This window comes from Lolium rigidum, chromosome 3, assembly GCF_022539505.1.
Source record: "Lolium rigidum isolate FL_2022 chromosome 3, APGP_CSIRO_Lrig_0.1, whole genome shotgun sequence".
NCBI classification, from domain to species: Eukaryota; Viridiplantae; Streptophyta; class Magnoliopsida; order Poales; family Poaceae; genus Lolium; species Lolium rigidum.
The window spans coordinates 57,660,976-57,677,408 of NC_061510.1; the positions used below are offsets into that span (position 1 = coordinate 57,660,976).

Genomic DNA, 16,433 nt, shown 5'->3' on the forward strand with positions numbered 1-16,433 from the left:
GAATATTTTTGTACGGTATACGCGTGTTGCACGGATGTGGTCAGCATGTTTGAACGGGGGAGCGTGCTTGTACTGGTGGTGGGCATACACGAACAGTTACGCGTTGCTGGCCAGGTATTTGTTTGTTGTTGGAAAAAAAAGGAAATACTGTACTATTTTGCTAGGTTGGTGGCCGGAGTTGGGGTTGGCGCGGCTCTTTGGTTCAGTCGGCGAGTGGAGGGGTGGTTACACTTCATTCCTTGACTTCTCGGTCGCCTTTCCCCTCCAAGTTGAAAGTCAGTAGTCAACACCAACAGCAACGGCGGCGGCAGCAGCAGCAGCAGTGTCGTCGTCTACCCTTCTTCCCTAGCAATCGATCCGTCCCTTTCATGCTTCCCTCCTCTACAAGTAACAAACTGGAGCTGGAATCGAAAAGGAAGACCAAGTCTCTTCTTCCCTCTGCCCTCCAAGCGCTCTCTCCCTCCCTTCTCTCACCGGATTCCAGCCCAGCCCCAAGGTAACCAAGTAAGTACTCCATCAATTCCAGTCTTTGGAGAGCTCAGTTAGTCTAGGTATGCCTGCCGTGCTGCCTGAATCCATCAATTCCAGCTGAGGTGAGGCATGCTGCGCTTCAGCTCTGGCATGGGGGGAGTGAAGTAGCGCTCTGCTCTACTCTGCTAGTAAAAGGAAATCCCCTTCCTCCTAAGCTACAGTAGTACGCAGCCGCACTCCACAGTGAAATTTCTACCGGCTCCTTCTTTGATCGAGCTCATACAAAGAGTAATACTGTCTTTGGATCGATATTTCTGGTTTTCTCGTTGTTGTCCACTGCATCGACGATCCAGGATGTGGTGCCTGCCGCGTTACTTCCACCGAGGTGTGCCCAAGGATGAACAGGGGAATGATCACACCGATCCCATCCCCACGTCCTCGACCGCCTACTCGGCGCGGTCCATGAGCACCGCCACGTCGTCGACCGTCCCGTCCGGCTCCGACCACACCGGTTCCATCAGCGTCTCCGACATGAGCGCCGAGTCGATGCAGCGCTCGCAGCAGTACCCGAGCTTCTCAGACAGGCCCGCAAACCTCAGGGTCTTCACCTTCTCCGAGCTGAGGAACGCCACCCGCAACCTGAACCGCGCGCTCCTGGTCGGCGAGGGCGGCTTCGGGTGCGTGTACCGGGGCAACCTCAAGATCGCCGCCTCTCCCGAGGAAGAAGCCGCCACCGTTGAGGTTGCTGTGAAGCACCTCAACCGGAATGGGCTTCAGGCAAGACATACTAACTCAGCCTTGCGAACTCTGTTTCAGGTAGTATCTCTTTGGTTATCAGTGTGTAAATGTTTGAGTGTGATCTTCAGGGGCACAAGGAGTGGTTGACAGAGGTGAACGTTCTCGGCATCGTGGATCATCCCAACCTAGTGAAGTTGATTGGGTATTGTGCTCAGGACGATGAGCGAGGAGCACAGAGGCTTCTTGTGTATGAGTATATGCCTAACCGAAGCGTGGATGATCACTTGTCGGGCCGAGCAATCGGAACAACGCTGTCATGGCCTATGCGGCTCAAGGTAGCTCTCGACGCCGCCAGGGGGCTCAAGTACCTGCATGAAGACCTGGATTTCCAGGTACAGATTTCCTATTTGTAATGAACTTGAAACATTTGAATGAGATGTCCAAAGGGAAACTGAAGCTCTGCAACATGTAATGTATGTATATAATTGATATGTTCAGATAATTTTCCGTGACCTCAAGACATCAAACATTCTGCTGGATGAAAATTGGAATGCAAAACTGTCTGACTTTGGCATGGCTAGGCAAGGCCCAACGGATGACCTCACACACGTCTCGACAGCGGTAAGACTACATACGGTTTGTTTTCTAGATGAAAATTCAGACACATTTAAATGGATGAAATGTATGAGAATGAAGCTTATGCATTCAGATTTATATTTTCTACTGTACTGTACATTAAACATTCAGATACATTCTAGGAGTGTGAACGAATTATGAAATGTATGATCTATCTGTAGGTGGTTGGCACCCTAGGGTACGCGGCACCGGAGTACCTCCACACGGGGCGGCTGAACGCCAAGAGCGACATCTGGAGCTACGGCGTGCTGCTCTACGAGCTCGTCACCGGGCGTCGGCCCATCGACACCCACCGGCCCCGGAGCGAGCAGAAGCTCCTGGAATGGGTGAAGCCGTACATCTCTGACACCAATAGACTAAGGATGATCGTGGACCCGAGGCTGGAGGGGCACTACAACATCAAGTCGGTGGCAAAGCTGGTCACCGTCGCGAACCGCTGCCTTTCCAGAATGCCCAAGGCGCGTCCCAGGATGGGCGAGGTCCTGGACATGGTGCAGAAGGTTGTCGACGTCGATGCCGCCGCTGCCGGTTCTGCTGCTCTGCCGCCGCTTCACTACTACAGCAGCAGCAGCAGCAGAGAGGAGGAAGGTGACTCCAAGTTGAAGCGGGAGAATAAGAGAGGGTTCCATGGTTACCGTTGGCCAGCTGGAAGAGGAAAAGCTCCCTAATGAGCTGGTTGTGGTATACCTGGATTGTTAGTTAGTGCTCAAGTATACCTGGATTATCCCTTTTCCGGTGAGATCAAACTGTTTGGTGCGTGTAATTCACTAATTCTACATGCACAATTTAAATGAAAATACGTCATGTTTTCAAGGTGGTGGTGGTGTGCAGGATTTCCTCATCAGCTTAAAGATGTTTCTTGTCAAGCGCGGTGGACACCGCCGGCCACTCTCACCTCGCTGACACTATCCACCATGGATGCCAAACAACTACAAGAAAATATGTGATGCTAGATGTTTACAATTAGTGAAGTCAGTGGTGAGGCTAGTACTACCAGTTTTCAGGGGTGACGAGATCTTCAACATATCCATGGTGAACTATATAATTATACTGATTTGCTTTAATAAAGTAATAAATTACTACATGCATCAATCGATACAGAGGCAGGGGCTATGTCTCCATTTTGAAAATATATATACTGTTTTGTGATCTGCTGGCCCTCAGTGCAAAGTAATGATCTTAGCTTTTTCATTGTAAGGTAAACCTACTACTTCAGAAAACTGTTGTTATTTATGTGCACTTATGTTCATGTCATCGGATTCAGCTGTTTGTGTTATCACCAATACTCTGAAAATTGGTGGGACAAATGTATGAATTCGCAGTATAGGACTTTGCTGATCCAAAGTGCAGCATACAGTCCTCACATAAATAAACGTACCCGCAGCATACTCAAACAGAATTCTCCTTTGGACAAGATGGTTTGGAACTATACCACCAAATCGGTCTATGAGATGCAATGGTTCGGTCTCATCTATTCTCCTTTGGACAAGATGGTTTGGAAAGCTTGGGCGCCGCCGAAGACCAAATTCTTTGCATGGCTTGTGAATCAAAATAGGATTTGGACGGCCGACCGCTTGGCGAAGCGCGGTTGGCCAAATTGCGGTCTTTGCCCACTTTGCAAGCAATGTACGGAGACCGTTGACCACCTCTTCGTCAATTGTCGCTACACAACCCGCCTTTGGAACTCTGTCATACAATGGTTGGCAATCAATGTGGGACATCAACATCAACATGGAACCAACCTCACCGTCCCGGAATGGTGGGAGCTTATGGCGGGAGAGCATGCAACTAACCGCAAGGCCATGGCCTCCATCACCCTCCTTGTCACATGGGAAATTTGGAATGAGTGTAATGATAGGGTCTTCCATAATAAGAGTGCCCCCTTGCATGTAATGCTAGATAGAATTAAGAGGGAGGCACGGCTTTGGGTCATTGCGGAAGCTAAAAGGTTGGGAGATATCATGCCGAGAGAGTAGGCCTTGTTTTTATTCAGACCTTAACATGTTCTTTCATGTAAAACTTCTTCTTAATCAATAGATTGGGGCAAAGCTTTTGCCCCCGTTTCAAAAAAAAAAAAAAAAAACAAACAAGAATATGGTAATTATTCGGTCTTTCGGCTGATTTGGTGTGAATGAATATGAGTTGTTTCACGGTGCAATTTTCTAGTCATATGGGCTAGTAGTATTGAGTCATGGTATTCTAGGAAACTAATAATTTTGGTATTTCTGTTTTATTCCCCAAATTCTGGAAGAGATTTGATTACAACTCTGGTAATCACAAGCTGGCTCCAGCAAGGTGCAGACCTACTATCTCATAGTGCATAGAATGGAAGTTAAAATCATGACAAGGGGTGAATGTTCCCGTGCAATTGAACTTGTGAATTAGTGCCCGAGAAAATAAAATTTATAAACTTAGTTGAAAGTCAAAACTTATAAAGTTTAACCAAATAAAAAATTATATAACATGATACAAGTATTACTATAAAAAAATATTTAACGGTGAATCTACTACGAGTAATATTAATTTGGTATCGTATTTTTGTCTACACCATTATTCACATTACGAGGAAGTTGACTTTGGACTAAATTTATAGGTGTTATTCATTGTAATGGAGAGAGTACTGATGTATCTACATATTAACATCTGATGACAAAATCAATGATACAATGATCTAGCTAACCAATATGAAGGAATATTTGTAGGTATAGGTCTACTTGAGATGTGTTGATACTTGATCTGCTAGGTTCTGACTTGAAAAATATAATTACCTAAAAAATGTCCATCACACTTTCCACCTAAATAATGCAAACCATGGATCTTTTTTCTTTTCCCTACGAATTTGTATGGCCGCTGAACAGATTTCCTAGCTATGCATGCACCCATTTATTTTTGTAACGTACGAGGAAAGTTACAAAAGGGAAATTTACCATGAGAAAAATTAAAGAAACTAGTATATGGAAGGTCCATATATTAGGGAAGCTAGCAAATCCGGTTGGCCGGATTTTGTTGCCAATGTGCTGACTTTGACCTTTTGTGAGAAAATACTACTGCTTTGATCAATAAGTATTAGTAAATCTGAACTATTCGATCAGTTTGTTTGGACGGTCTGTATGTATCCGTCCCTACCGTAAAAAAGGCTCATGAATATTGTAGCGTTTGCCATTCTGCCATGTACTAGTATCTTCCATCACATGTATAGTTGTAACATTCCTGATTTTTATGGGCTGAATAATTTGCACAAAAGGAAAATCGTATTACAACGGCTTAAAGGCAAAACGATATTTCAGTTGGCTCTTGTAATTCAATATCTTGAGTTAGGAACTGCGATATTTCTTGACTTTAAGCCGCCGAAACATCCGTTGTGCTAAAAACGACAACTCGTAACAATCGGGATGTCATCATGGTGCGATCGTTTTCCTGAACAGGTTAATCGTTTCCAGGGGTTGTTTTCCTGTAAAGTTTCAGAGAACGAGTAAAAGAAACCTGGGTTGATTGAGCAGTTCTTGATGGACTTTCACTATCAATGGTATCTGATGTGGATTTTACCGTCAGTGGTAGTGATTCTGCGGTGTTCAGACCCAGGAAGTACCGGGCAACACCAAATAGTGTCTAGAAAAAGGGAAAGCAGGTGCAGAATGGGTAAGTGTTATTCCTCTTCCGGTTTTCGCTCGCTTTTCTGTAATGAACCGGGCAACTATCTTCTTAATCAATGGAACAGGTAAAGCTTTTTCCTCGTGTTTAAACAAAAAGTGTTATTCCTCGATCTTGTTGTGTTGCTTAGGAGCTGTGTTGAAACTACATACATATACTATTCTGGATATCAAATTTTGATCAGTTTGTCTGAACCAATTTAGTTAAACATACCTCCGACTGATTCTACACGGTTTCATCTTATGCTGAGACTTCCTCCATATTTTAGAAATTTTTCTGCTTTTCTGGTATTTAATTGTGGTGCAGTTATGGTGTATGAAGAAGGTGGCTTCAAGAGGCTGTCCAAAGTAAATAAGAAAAGAAAAATGAGCAAGAGGAGATGTCTGCGACGACAAGCATAGATTGCTTTGGTCTCTATAGTCTTTACTAGTACTAGGGGTCTAGAGCAAACACGCAGAAATGTCGTTATGGAAGATCACTGAAGCTGCTGGTACAAATTTAGCAAACCCTCCGGTCATATAACTAGACTTAACCTAGTCCTAGTGCATCACCACTCACCAGTTACATATTATCAGTGCCTCGATTTCAATATTTCATTGCATGATCCGTTCTTGGATCAACTTATTTTTTAGGCAAAAGCAGTAACACATTCACGTAATTTTTTCAGGGGACGAATATATTATTAACTTTGTTCCGGAATGTAAGATTTATAAAAAGCTATTTTAGCTTTCTAAAAAGGTTTACATTTTAACAGAGAGGTAGTAGTTGCGTTTGATCAACTACGGCATGAAGGACGAGGTGAAGCCCAATTTCAGAACTCCACCAAGCTAATTATTTTTATTTATGTTATTTTTATTAGCCGGGTCATGTTGTGGGCCAATTAGGATTTTTAATTATTTGTGTGTTCGGTTTGGGCCTGTCCAACCGAAATAGGTCAAGCCTATGTGTGTGTTCGGTTTGGGCCTCTCCAACCAAACTAGGTCAAGCCCACTAGTGGGGCGCCAACCCTCCTTATAAGGGGCTAGGCCGGCCCTCCACATAAGGGGCTAGGCTGGCCAGCTATTAGGGTTAGGTTAAGTTTAGTCGAAAAACTATTGTGTGTGTTCCACGGTGTAGCATCCCTCCGAGGTTCGGTGATGTCGTTTATCAGTTTATAATAAAGAATTGCGAGGGTTTTCGTGTTCATCAAGGATTATCAAGCTAGGGTTTGTGGTGTGAAGTTCTTCTCCACATTGCTTGTTGGATTTGTTCTTCATCTTCAGGTCTGCGTTCCACGCGTGATTGGAAGAATCTATCTACCATCTAGGTTGTCTCGCTGTGAAAGATCGGACAAACATCAAGAGGATCAGGTTGGATATTGGGCTTCACCTCGTCCTTCATGCCCGTATCACATAATTAAGCCCTTTTTTGTATATATTAGGCACACCACTGTAGAAATAATTCATATGTTTCGTTCAGATGAATGATCGAGTTTTCTTTTGAAGGGCATGTAGATTGAAAATTGGTATTTTAGCTGGATGGATGCATCGATTGGCTATCCTTTAGAACATGTTGTGCCTCGGATCGAGATTGCAGTTGGGCCATTGGACAACTTTATGCCTAGGGCATGCCTAGTATGGACACTCGGAGGAAGTTGTCGCATCTTGTAGTCCAACTTGGATGATTCCATTTTTGCTTTCCACCACAAGATAGAGGAAAATACATCAACCATACATTTAGAACTTGAGTAAAATATTATTAATTTCTAACATTCTCTAAGGTGTTTCTTTCAAAACAATACAATCGAAAGTTAAAATCACATAATTCTACATATAATCCTACAAGTTAAAAATCTTATTCTCTCATCATCATTTTTTATTTGATCTAATATAAAATTATACTATCAATCCTATTATGTTAACATGGTGGTAAATCATCAAATGCATATTCTATGGTGGTAAATCATCAAATGCATATTCTTATGGGCAAAATGAATTCAAATTAAATGGAAGTAAATGAATATTTGCTTCCATATATTATATGGGCTCAGTTGCTCAACACTAAGCCCCTATTAGGTCTCAAAGTTAAGTAGAGGATATATAGATTTATTGCCCTATTTGGGCATGCCTTCATTATTTGGCATGAAGGGTCTCTAGAAACGCAAGGTGGCAAAATAGGTGGAGTACATCATTGACCAAATGGCCAACAATGTTCAGGTCTTCCACCTCACAACCATTAGATGCAGCTGATTGGACAATTAATATCTAAATTTATTCATATGATCCATAGTACTTCGTCCATCCAAAAAAAATGTCCCAAATTTATCTAAATTTAAATGTATCTAGACACAATTTGCGACATCCCACTTGGGAAGGAGGTAGTAATAGTAATTTGTAAGTATTGCACGCCAGAACCTCTATGTTGGAGTATAATGACCACAAAAACTAATACATCTACCTAAAATGAATTTAGCATGAAATCTTCATTAGTGTTATACATTTAAAAAATCAAAGTTAAGATGATGGTGAAAATACCTTTTGTTTTGGTCCAAAAAAAATCTCAAAATAGTAAGTTGTATACAGAAGGTTTTGAATGATTGCAACTTGGAAATCAAGAATTAAAAGGTGCTAGAATAACTAAAACTAACAAAGATAACTTTGACTAGATAGAAGAATTAAAAGGTGTCCACGTATTTGACCATTAAGCCGCCAAGCGATAACAAGGGCTTCCCGAGTCTCGTACGTATACATCACACAAGTTTTCTCTATTTGCATACAAAGGAGTAAGTTAACTAATAGTATACCGGATAAATGCATAAAATCTTCTAAATATGGATGGCTAATCGAGCACTCATCCTCTAAGGGCATCTCCAGCGGCGCGACGCATTTCGGACGTCGAAACGGACGCGTCGTGTCCGTTTGCGTCGGGCCAAATGGCCGAAACCGTCCGGGTGTCCGTTTGCGTCGGGGGTGGCTCCAGCGGCACGACGCATTTTTTTTCATTCATACGCCATAATTTTACATGAGATAAAAAGGACATAAAAGCGTGCTAAAATACGTGTTGTCTACTGGTCGTCGTCGCTGACGAGGTTAATCAGCTGCGACGTCGGCCATGGAAGCTCGTACGCCGACAGTGGAGGAGGTACCGCCGCACGGGCTGGAGGCTGTGGCCGGAGGAGTCGCCAGCCTCCCCTGCCCGAGCGCTGACTCGCGGAGCTGGATTGCGAGCCCGTCCCACAAAGCGAGCTCGTTGAGCTCGTCCTGCTCGCTGTTGGCCAGTGCCATGGCAATGGCCTCCTCCTCTGAAATGTCCGGCGGCTGGGTCTCCGGATCCCACGCCGGTCCGCCGTCGTCGTGGTCGTACTGCGGCATGGTCACGTCGCCGTCATCGTCCTCGTCACCGTCCTCGTCCGCGTCCTCGTGGTCATTCTCTTCTTCTTCGACGGCGATCTCTCGCTCGAAGTAGTCTACGTCGGCAAGGTAGGCAGCGCGGCGCCGCGCGTCGAACTCCCACGTCCCGAAGGAAATCCAGTTGTAGGAGTTTAGCGTGTACGCCGGATCCTCACGCAGATCCGGCGGCAAGACCGCGCGGCGGCGGCGCACCTCATCCCGCCGCTCTCGGCCCTCGCGCGGCACGGGGGAGACCGGCACGCGCCGCGAGTTCAGGTACCAGCCCCCTCTCGGCAAGTTCGCGTCCGGCCATGGTACCGACCGGTTTTCCTCCCATAGCCGCCGCGTGAGGTCAACGCGGACGTACCGGCCGACCCGTGCCTTCTTGCCGGAACGCGAGCCGCTAGCCTCCTGGTCGTTCTTCGTCTTCCGGAACGGCCAGCATTTCTTCCCCATGGCGTCGGTGTGGTGGCTACTGTGGGATTTTGGCAATGGTTTTGGTCGGGGAAATGGGCGCCGGCAGCGTCCCTTTAAGAGGCTCCAACGTCATCTCGCCTTCAATGGCCTGCCAGTGCAACGCCTACTAGCTGCGCACGCTCGCGGAAGTCGAGGCACGCCATTAACGCAGCCCCTGCAAAGGCTGCATCGCGCCGCCCAGAAGTAATACCGCGGAAGACGAAGCAGTTGTACCGCTGCCAGGCGGGCCCGCGCGAGGACCGAGCGGAGACTTTGCGCATCCGCGCAGCGTCCGCCGAGACGCAAACCTGGCGCACCTGCTAGAGGTGGTGCCAGACGCATTTCCGGTCACGGCGAACACAAACGGGCTCAGCGTCCGTTTGCGTCGCGCCGCTGGAGATGCCCTAAAATAAGCCGCAATGCTATCCTACGTGGCACTAAGCACTTGCATTGTATTATGCTCTAACAATATTAGCGATCAAACTTTTCCCATATGAGCCATGTACGTAGGACAGAGAACATTTCACCATTTTCGTTCCAACCTTTGTTCTGAACCCTTCTGTATCCTTCAGATAGATATACCGGCGCATGACGGATCACGTCCGTACAAACAGAGTTTCTGCTGTGCGAAAACCGGCGCATGAGCAGGAAGCTGCTAGCTGGAGTGAGTGAGCGGCAGTCTGATGTGGCACTATGCACGGTCGCCCGGGTCAGTAGGTACGCGTTGCGTAGCTAGTTATCGCCGGTCTTAAAGACCGCAACTAAACTTGGGCCGCCTGCGCGTCGACGCGGCCCCTGCCGCGCGCAATGCACTGCACCACCAACTCCGGCCCAATCTCCCAACTCCGTTCGCCGGCATAGACCATTTTGCCGGCGAGACCGGCTGTCTGGCTTGAAGCTCGGTGCCAACCAAGGTCAGTGAGAGCTCGTATGTTGCCGGCCATGAGCCCATGCTGCTGACGCACTCGTAGCTTGGCCGCACAGGGCGCACGGCATCAGCCGGCCGGCCGGAATGGCGGCGAGACGGCCTGGCGAGCTAGCGCACTGCACCGAGCACCGGATCATCATTGGCGTGCATGCATGCACGCACGCACAGCACAGTTGGTACTACTCCTCCTACTACCAGCTAGCAGCATTTATCGAGAAGATAGCAGGTAGAGATTTGCCCTGCCACGTTTAACTTCGCGGCCATGAAAACCTGGGCATCGCTGGTTTCGCAGGAATTTTGGTGGATTCTACTGTGCTACCGACGAGTTATTTTCTTCACCGGCTCGTGCAATTGATGAATAATAACTCGGGTCGATCGTCGAAAATCGAATTGAATGATCTATGCTACAGGCAGAGCGGTAGGGGCAGATACTTCGTTCTCAACCGAGCCTACACCTTGATCTCGTGGGAACTGTTCATTGATTAATTCCATATCCAATTTTTTTGAGGTGGCATAGCTCGCTACATGAAACAGCCTTGTTGCCCATGGCTTTCTATATGCCAACGGCTTTTTTATCGGGACATATACAATGTCGTCGGCATATGTATGCCTATGTTGAGGTGGTTGTTGGTATATACAAATCCGTCGGTATATACATAGATATGCCGAGGGTAGCCGTTGGCATATACGACTATCACATAACATTAGCGTTTACGGAAGCCTAACAACACATGTGTGACAAATGAAAAACCAAACCCTACCTACGAATTGAAGAATACGTGCTCTCATATCTCGGCGGTAGACAGCTCCACGCCTCATGTCCCTTCCCCTCTCCTCCACGGCGATTCAAAAATCCCCCACCACCCCCACCTTCCTCCACCCACAGATCTCGCCGGCGGGAGCCCCTGATCTCAGCGGAGATGGCGACGCGGAAGTGGTCCTTGGGATAATGTCCTTCGCGGAAGAGAGGAGGACCGCCGAGGCGCGCGCAAGAAGGGAAGCGGAAGCGAAGGCCGCCGAGGAGCGGAGGCAACTTAAGCTCAAGCGGAAGCTGCTCATGCTCCAGATCTGCCTCGCCTTGGTCAATCGCGCAGATGACCAAGGGGTGGCGCCCGCAGCTATCCGGGCAGGGGATCGAAGAGCAGATCGTGGCGGCTCATGAGATGATGGATCTCAGAGACCCAGACGATCCGATGAGAGAAATGACACGACAAGGGCTAGAGGAGCTGGAGAACATGCCAAGAGCCAGCAAGGATGGGGAATCTGGTCACCGCTGAGCAATGTTGGATGTGTTGCAGGGGGAATCACATAGATTCTCCATGGATGGGCTTGTAAGGTCGACTCATGGCCTGTAAAAGCTGTGAAGAATCTGGAAGCACTCCCGTGTTTGGCATCTCCTCTGTCGTCTGGTGCTCGAGATAGTGCTATATTTGGGGGCGACACGGAGAAGAAGGACTACACCCAAAATGGAGGAGGCAGAGGGCTCGCGTAAGGTCTTTCACCGAAGGACAAAGAGCGAGAAGTTGATGAGAGAGGCTGCAGAGGGGTTGGAGCTGCTGAGGAAGATGCCTGTGGGGGTCATGGCGCTGCCGGCGTCACTGAACCGACGGGTTTCAGAGCTGATAGACCCCAACCCTGTCAGACCACCAACTCCGGCAGGATGGTCTCGACCTCCAACAGAAGACTCAATGTACGTCAACAACTTGTTCGACCCAGAGAGGAAGCTGCCGCCAATGAGGAAGGAGGATCTGACTGCAATCTCGATCTTGGCAAGGTTCAAGCGCATCACAAGGCGTCTGTTAGGAGGGAAGAAGAAAGTTCAGTTCGAGAAGCCTTTCAAGGAAGGTTGCAGCGAAATTCAGTAAAAGGTATGTATCATAAGGGAACTAAGAATCAGTTCTTTGTTCTCAATGATCTTTCTAAAGGAGATGATGACATTGATGTTGATTGCTCTGATGCTGATTGTCATAAAACTCTCAAATCTGCTTTGGTGATTATCTTGTCAATGTAGTGGATAAGAGAGGAGTAAATGACAAGAGAAGCAGTAGAGGAAAAAAGATTCAATAGATAAAATCTGCAGGGGGTCTACTATAGGTAGAGCAACAAGTTTTACTGTATCAGAACATAGAAGTTCAACTTCTTTGCAACATGATTCAGTAACACATGTTGATGACACTCTCTCTGACACCCTAGATCCTGGATGGTTTAATATTTTTCGAGGTAAAGTTGTTAGACTAAACTTAAATCTTTTTAGAGGCAAAAAAAAGCTTTAGGGATGAAAGAACCTGCTTCTGTACTATCTAGGCCACCAGCAGGGGACTTTGTTGCCAAAGCTTGTAAAAGACCTTTTAGAAAGCCAGGGGATGACATAGATTGTTTTATTGGGATTAAATTTTCCATCAAGACAATGTCACCTCGTGGGCTTGGTAGTAGTGCTATCCAGCCCAAGTTTGGCCCACCAAAAACTCAGGCAATGCAGACCATTTGCTTGTATAAAGCAAGGACGGTGATCTCTTTGTCTGAAGAGATATTCCCACAAGATTACTTGGACAGCTTGCTGGGGGGCTGGTGGAAGCGTGGAGCTAGGGTTCCTCAGGCTAAGGCGGTGGTGGAGGACTCGAGAGAGATGGGAGATAGATATGATAATCTGGGAGGAGGAGGAAATTATGGCAGAGACGATGGAGGACCAAACAGGCAGCAACCTTATGGAGTATACAGAGGTAATAACTTTCAGCGCCAACCTTTCTCTCGTCCTGGGCGGTTTGGGGAGAATCAGTACCAAAATTCTCAGTGATTTGGGAGAGGGCAGGGGAAATTCACCAATCAAGGGAGAGGTGCATATGGGCAAGGCAATGGGCAATTCAATAACAGCCAGAGTCGAGGAGGAAGAGTTGGGGCAGGGGACAATTCCAGGAGCAGAACACTGCATATGTGCAGAAAGCCATACCTACAAACTCTGAAGGGATTTCAACTGGCCAGAACAAAGTTACTGATGAAAGGACAACTGTCTCAGCCACAACAACAGCTGCTTCATCTGGGACAACACAACAGGTGCAGATAGGGTCAAGCGCTGAAGCAGAATTGGCAAGGAAGAAGGACACTGGAAGTGACCGTCTCCTCTGCAACAAATGTGGAAAAAGGGAATATTTCAAAGGATTACTATGGTAAAGGACATCAGTCTATGAGATGTGCTTGGCTGATCAAGCAAAAGAAACCAACTGCAAACCTGGTTGGATTTGGAGACCCTGGGCTATGTTGCTTTGTTGCTAAACATGCAAAGGAAGGAGCTGGAACTGAGGAGAAGGGGAAAGCTATAGCAATAGTAAAAGTCAAGGAAGTGGATTTTCAAGTTGATGAGGAGGTGTTAGTGATGTGCCTAGGAAGAACATACCCTTGGAAGTGGAACTGGCAAGTAAAAGAAGTTTCAGCTAGCAGATTCTTGGTCGAGTAGGTAGATGTGTTCTTTCATGTGGGATATGTCTTGTGCTAGATTTTACTAGTTTGTACATCGGAAATGTTGTGCGTACGATCAATTTGCTACGATCTTTGTACGACAAGACTACAGGTATAGCATTACTCTTCTTATGGTCCACATTCTGACATGTGAGGTGTCGTATGAAATTGTCGTACACATATTTTTTCGAAATGGGGGAATATTGCCCCAGCTTCTGCATCCAAAGGATGCACACGGCTTTTTTATTAGATTATTCACAAAACCTTACAAGAACAATACAAAAGATCAATCTCGAAACAACCTTACTATACCTACAGTGGAATGAAGAGGGTGACAATACACCAACTCACATCATCCAAAACTAAATGCCTACCCAAACCGCCCAATAGCAGGTGAGAAGCACATTCGATCAAGCGGACTCTCGGCGCACGCCAACGCACACGCCACAGAAGTTGCTCACGCCGTCTTCCTCGACTCCATCTTCAAGAGAGATCATCGCATTAACCTTGCAAGACCTGCCGTCGATGCCACCATGACACCAGACGGCTCCACCATCCTGCATGTATACATCATCCCGCATCTGTCGTCGATACCCTGCAGCACCATGCCACTGAGACTCAGCGCCAACAATGTGGTAGATGAACACCACTGAAAGGACATGGATGTCGCCTAGAGGGGGGTGAATAGGCGATTTCAAACTTTTACGAGATGGGCTAAACAAATGCGGAATAAAACTAGCGTTTACTTTGTCAAGCCCAAAGCCTATATACTATGGTTCACCTATGTGCACCAACAACTTAATCTAAGCAAGGGTTCACCTATGTGCACCAACAACTTATGCTAAGCAATACAAGCAACTTATGTGATAGCAAGATATATATAACTTCAAGAACGATGGCTATCACAAGGTAAAGTGCATAAGTAAAGAGCTCGGGTATAGAGATAACCGAGGCACGCGGGAGACGAAGATTTATCCCGAAGTTCACACTCTTGCGAGAGCTAATCTCCGTTGGAGAGGTGCGGTGGCTTAGTGCTCCCGAACGCCACAAGAGGCTCACCTTGAGGTGTGGTTGCTCGATGCACACCAATGCCACAAAGGCCTCACCCCAAGATGCGGTACTCACACCACACACCGAACGCCACGAAGGCGCCTCACCTAAATCTCCGGTGACCCTCGCCACAAAGGCCTAGGTCACGGTTCCACTAAGGGATTTCCTTCGAGGCGGAAACCGGGCCTTACACAAAGCTTGGGGCACGCATCCACAACTTAATTGGAGGCTCCCAAGAAATCGCCACAAAGGCCTCAAATCCTTCTAGGGTTCCAAGAACCCAAGAGTAACAACTTTCTTGCTTTCACTTCCACGAATCACCGTGGAGAACTCAAACCGATGCACCAAATGCAATGGCAAGAACACCACAAAGATGCTCAAGTACTTCTCTCTCAAATTCCAACAAAGCTACAAAAGCTATTGGGGGAATAAGAGAGGAAGAACAAATAGGAGGAGGAACACCAAATTTCTCCAAGATCTAGATCTAGTGGATTCCCCTCACAAAGAGAGGGATTTAATTGGTGAAGATGTAGATCTAGATCTCCTCTATCTTTCTCTCAAATAGATGCAAGATTCATGGGAGGGAGAGGGAGATAGCAAGCTCAAAGAAGGTCAACAATGGGGGCAAAAATGAGCTCAAACGGATGGGAAACTTTGGGGAAGAAGACCCCTTAAATAGGGCAAGAGAAATCTGCCCGTTATGCACAAAACTCGTCAAAACCGGAACTTCCGGTCATTTGGGGCGGAACTTCCGCCCCCCGGAAGTTCCGGCCAACTTCTGGGTGAAGTAGGGCGCCCCCGGAATGCTCCCGGTATGTTTTCTGCGTGCAGGTTCATCATTTCCGGAAGTTCACTGGAAGTAGGGCGGAAGTTCCGGCCACCGGAACTTCCGGCCAACTTCCGGCCAAAAAACGGCTTCACGGAAACTTGAATAACTTTTGCATCCGGACTCCGATTTTGATGATCTTGGGCTCGTTTCGAAGCTAGTAACAAGCTCTACAAGATCATGCAGGGAACCATCATAGTCCAGTAAGGTAGGATAGAAATAAATGATGAAAGGTTTGACCTATCTAAAAAAGACATGCCGGTAAAACCTCCAACCTCGAAAATGCAACAACTTGAGTTAGGAAACTCGGATTTGGGTGAAACCAATTTTGTTGTAAAGAAGATGATAAGAGCTACCCCACAAAGAGTGAAAAGCTTAAGAACAAGTGGGGTAGGTTTTTTTATGTATTTTAGAGTGAAACCTCTCAATACAAGTAACCGAGAAAAACTCCAATATCAAAAACGCAACAAGTGATTCATGCGGAATCCGTTTTCGATGAACTAGAGCTTGTCATGAGAATAAGCACAAGATCTAAAACACCATATTGATAAGATACAAATAAAAACCAAGAAAGATGATGCAAGGATGCAAAGGTTTGAGCTCTCCGAAGGATACGATCGAGTTACTCACTCGAGAGCCCTCTTGATAGTACGACAACTAAACTATAAACCGGTCTCCAACTACACTATGAGACCGGTGAGAAAGAAACCCTATCAAGAGCAAACCTTATACTTGCGCATTCCACTTGAGCTCGATGATGACGATCTTGACCGCAACAAGATGGAACGCCTTTCTTGCTTGTGCTTGCTTGACGAAGTCTTGTAGATTGCTCCCCCATAAACCACCATGGGAGAGC

General features: G+C 46.7%; 1 protein-coding gene across 1 annotated transcript; it reads left to right on the plus strand.

The window, feature by feature from the left end:
• Positions 1-807: 807 nt before the first annotated feature.
• Positions 808-2,580, plus strand: LOC124696239 (serine/threonine-protein kinase PCRK1-like). The gene is made up of 4 exons (XM_047228994.1): positions 808-1,248; positions 1,338-1,601; positions 1,708-1,830; positions 2,007-2,580. The coding sequence occupies exons 1-4, from the start codon at positions 826-828 to the stop codon at positions 2,511-2,513; spliced, it is 1,317 nt and encodes a 438-aa protein (XP_047084950.1). The 5' UTR covers positions 808-825; the 3' UTR covers positions 2,514-2,580.
• Positions 2,581-16,433: the final 13,853 nt, after the last annotated feature.

Bases quoted from the DNA above. Each gene is read 5' to 3' on its own strand.
- LOC124696239 (XM_047228994.1), top strand. From the start codon at position 826: ATGTGGTGCCTGCCGCGTTACTTCCACCGAGGTGTGCCCAAGGATGAA. The intron at 1,249-1,337 runs GCAAGACATACT...TGTGATCTTCAG, and splicing joins TCAACCGGAATGGGCTTCAG to GGGCACAAGGAGTGGTTGAC. The intron at 1,602-1,707 runs GTACAGATTTCC...TGATATGTTCAG, and splicing joins ATGAAGACCTGGATTTCCAG to ATAATTTTCCGTGACCTCAA.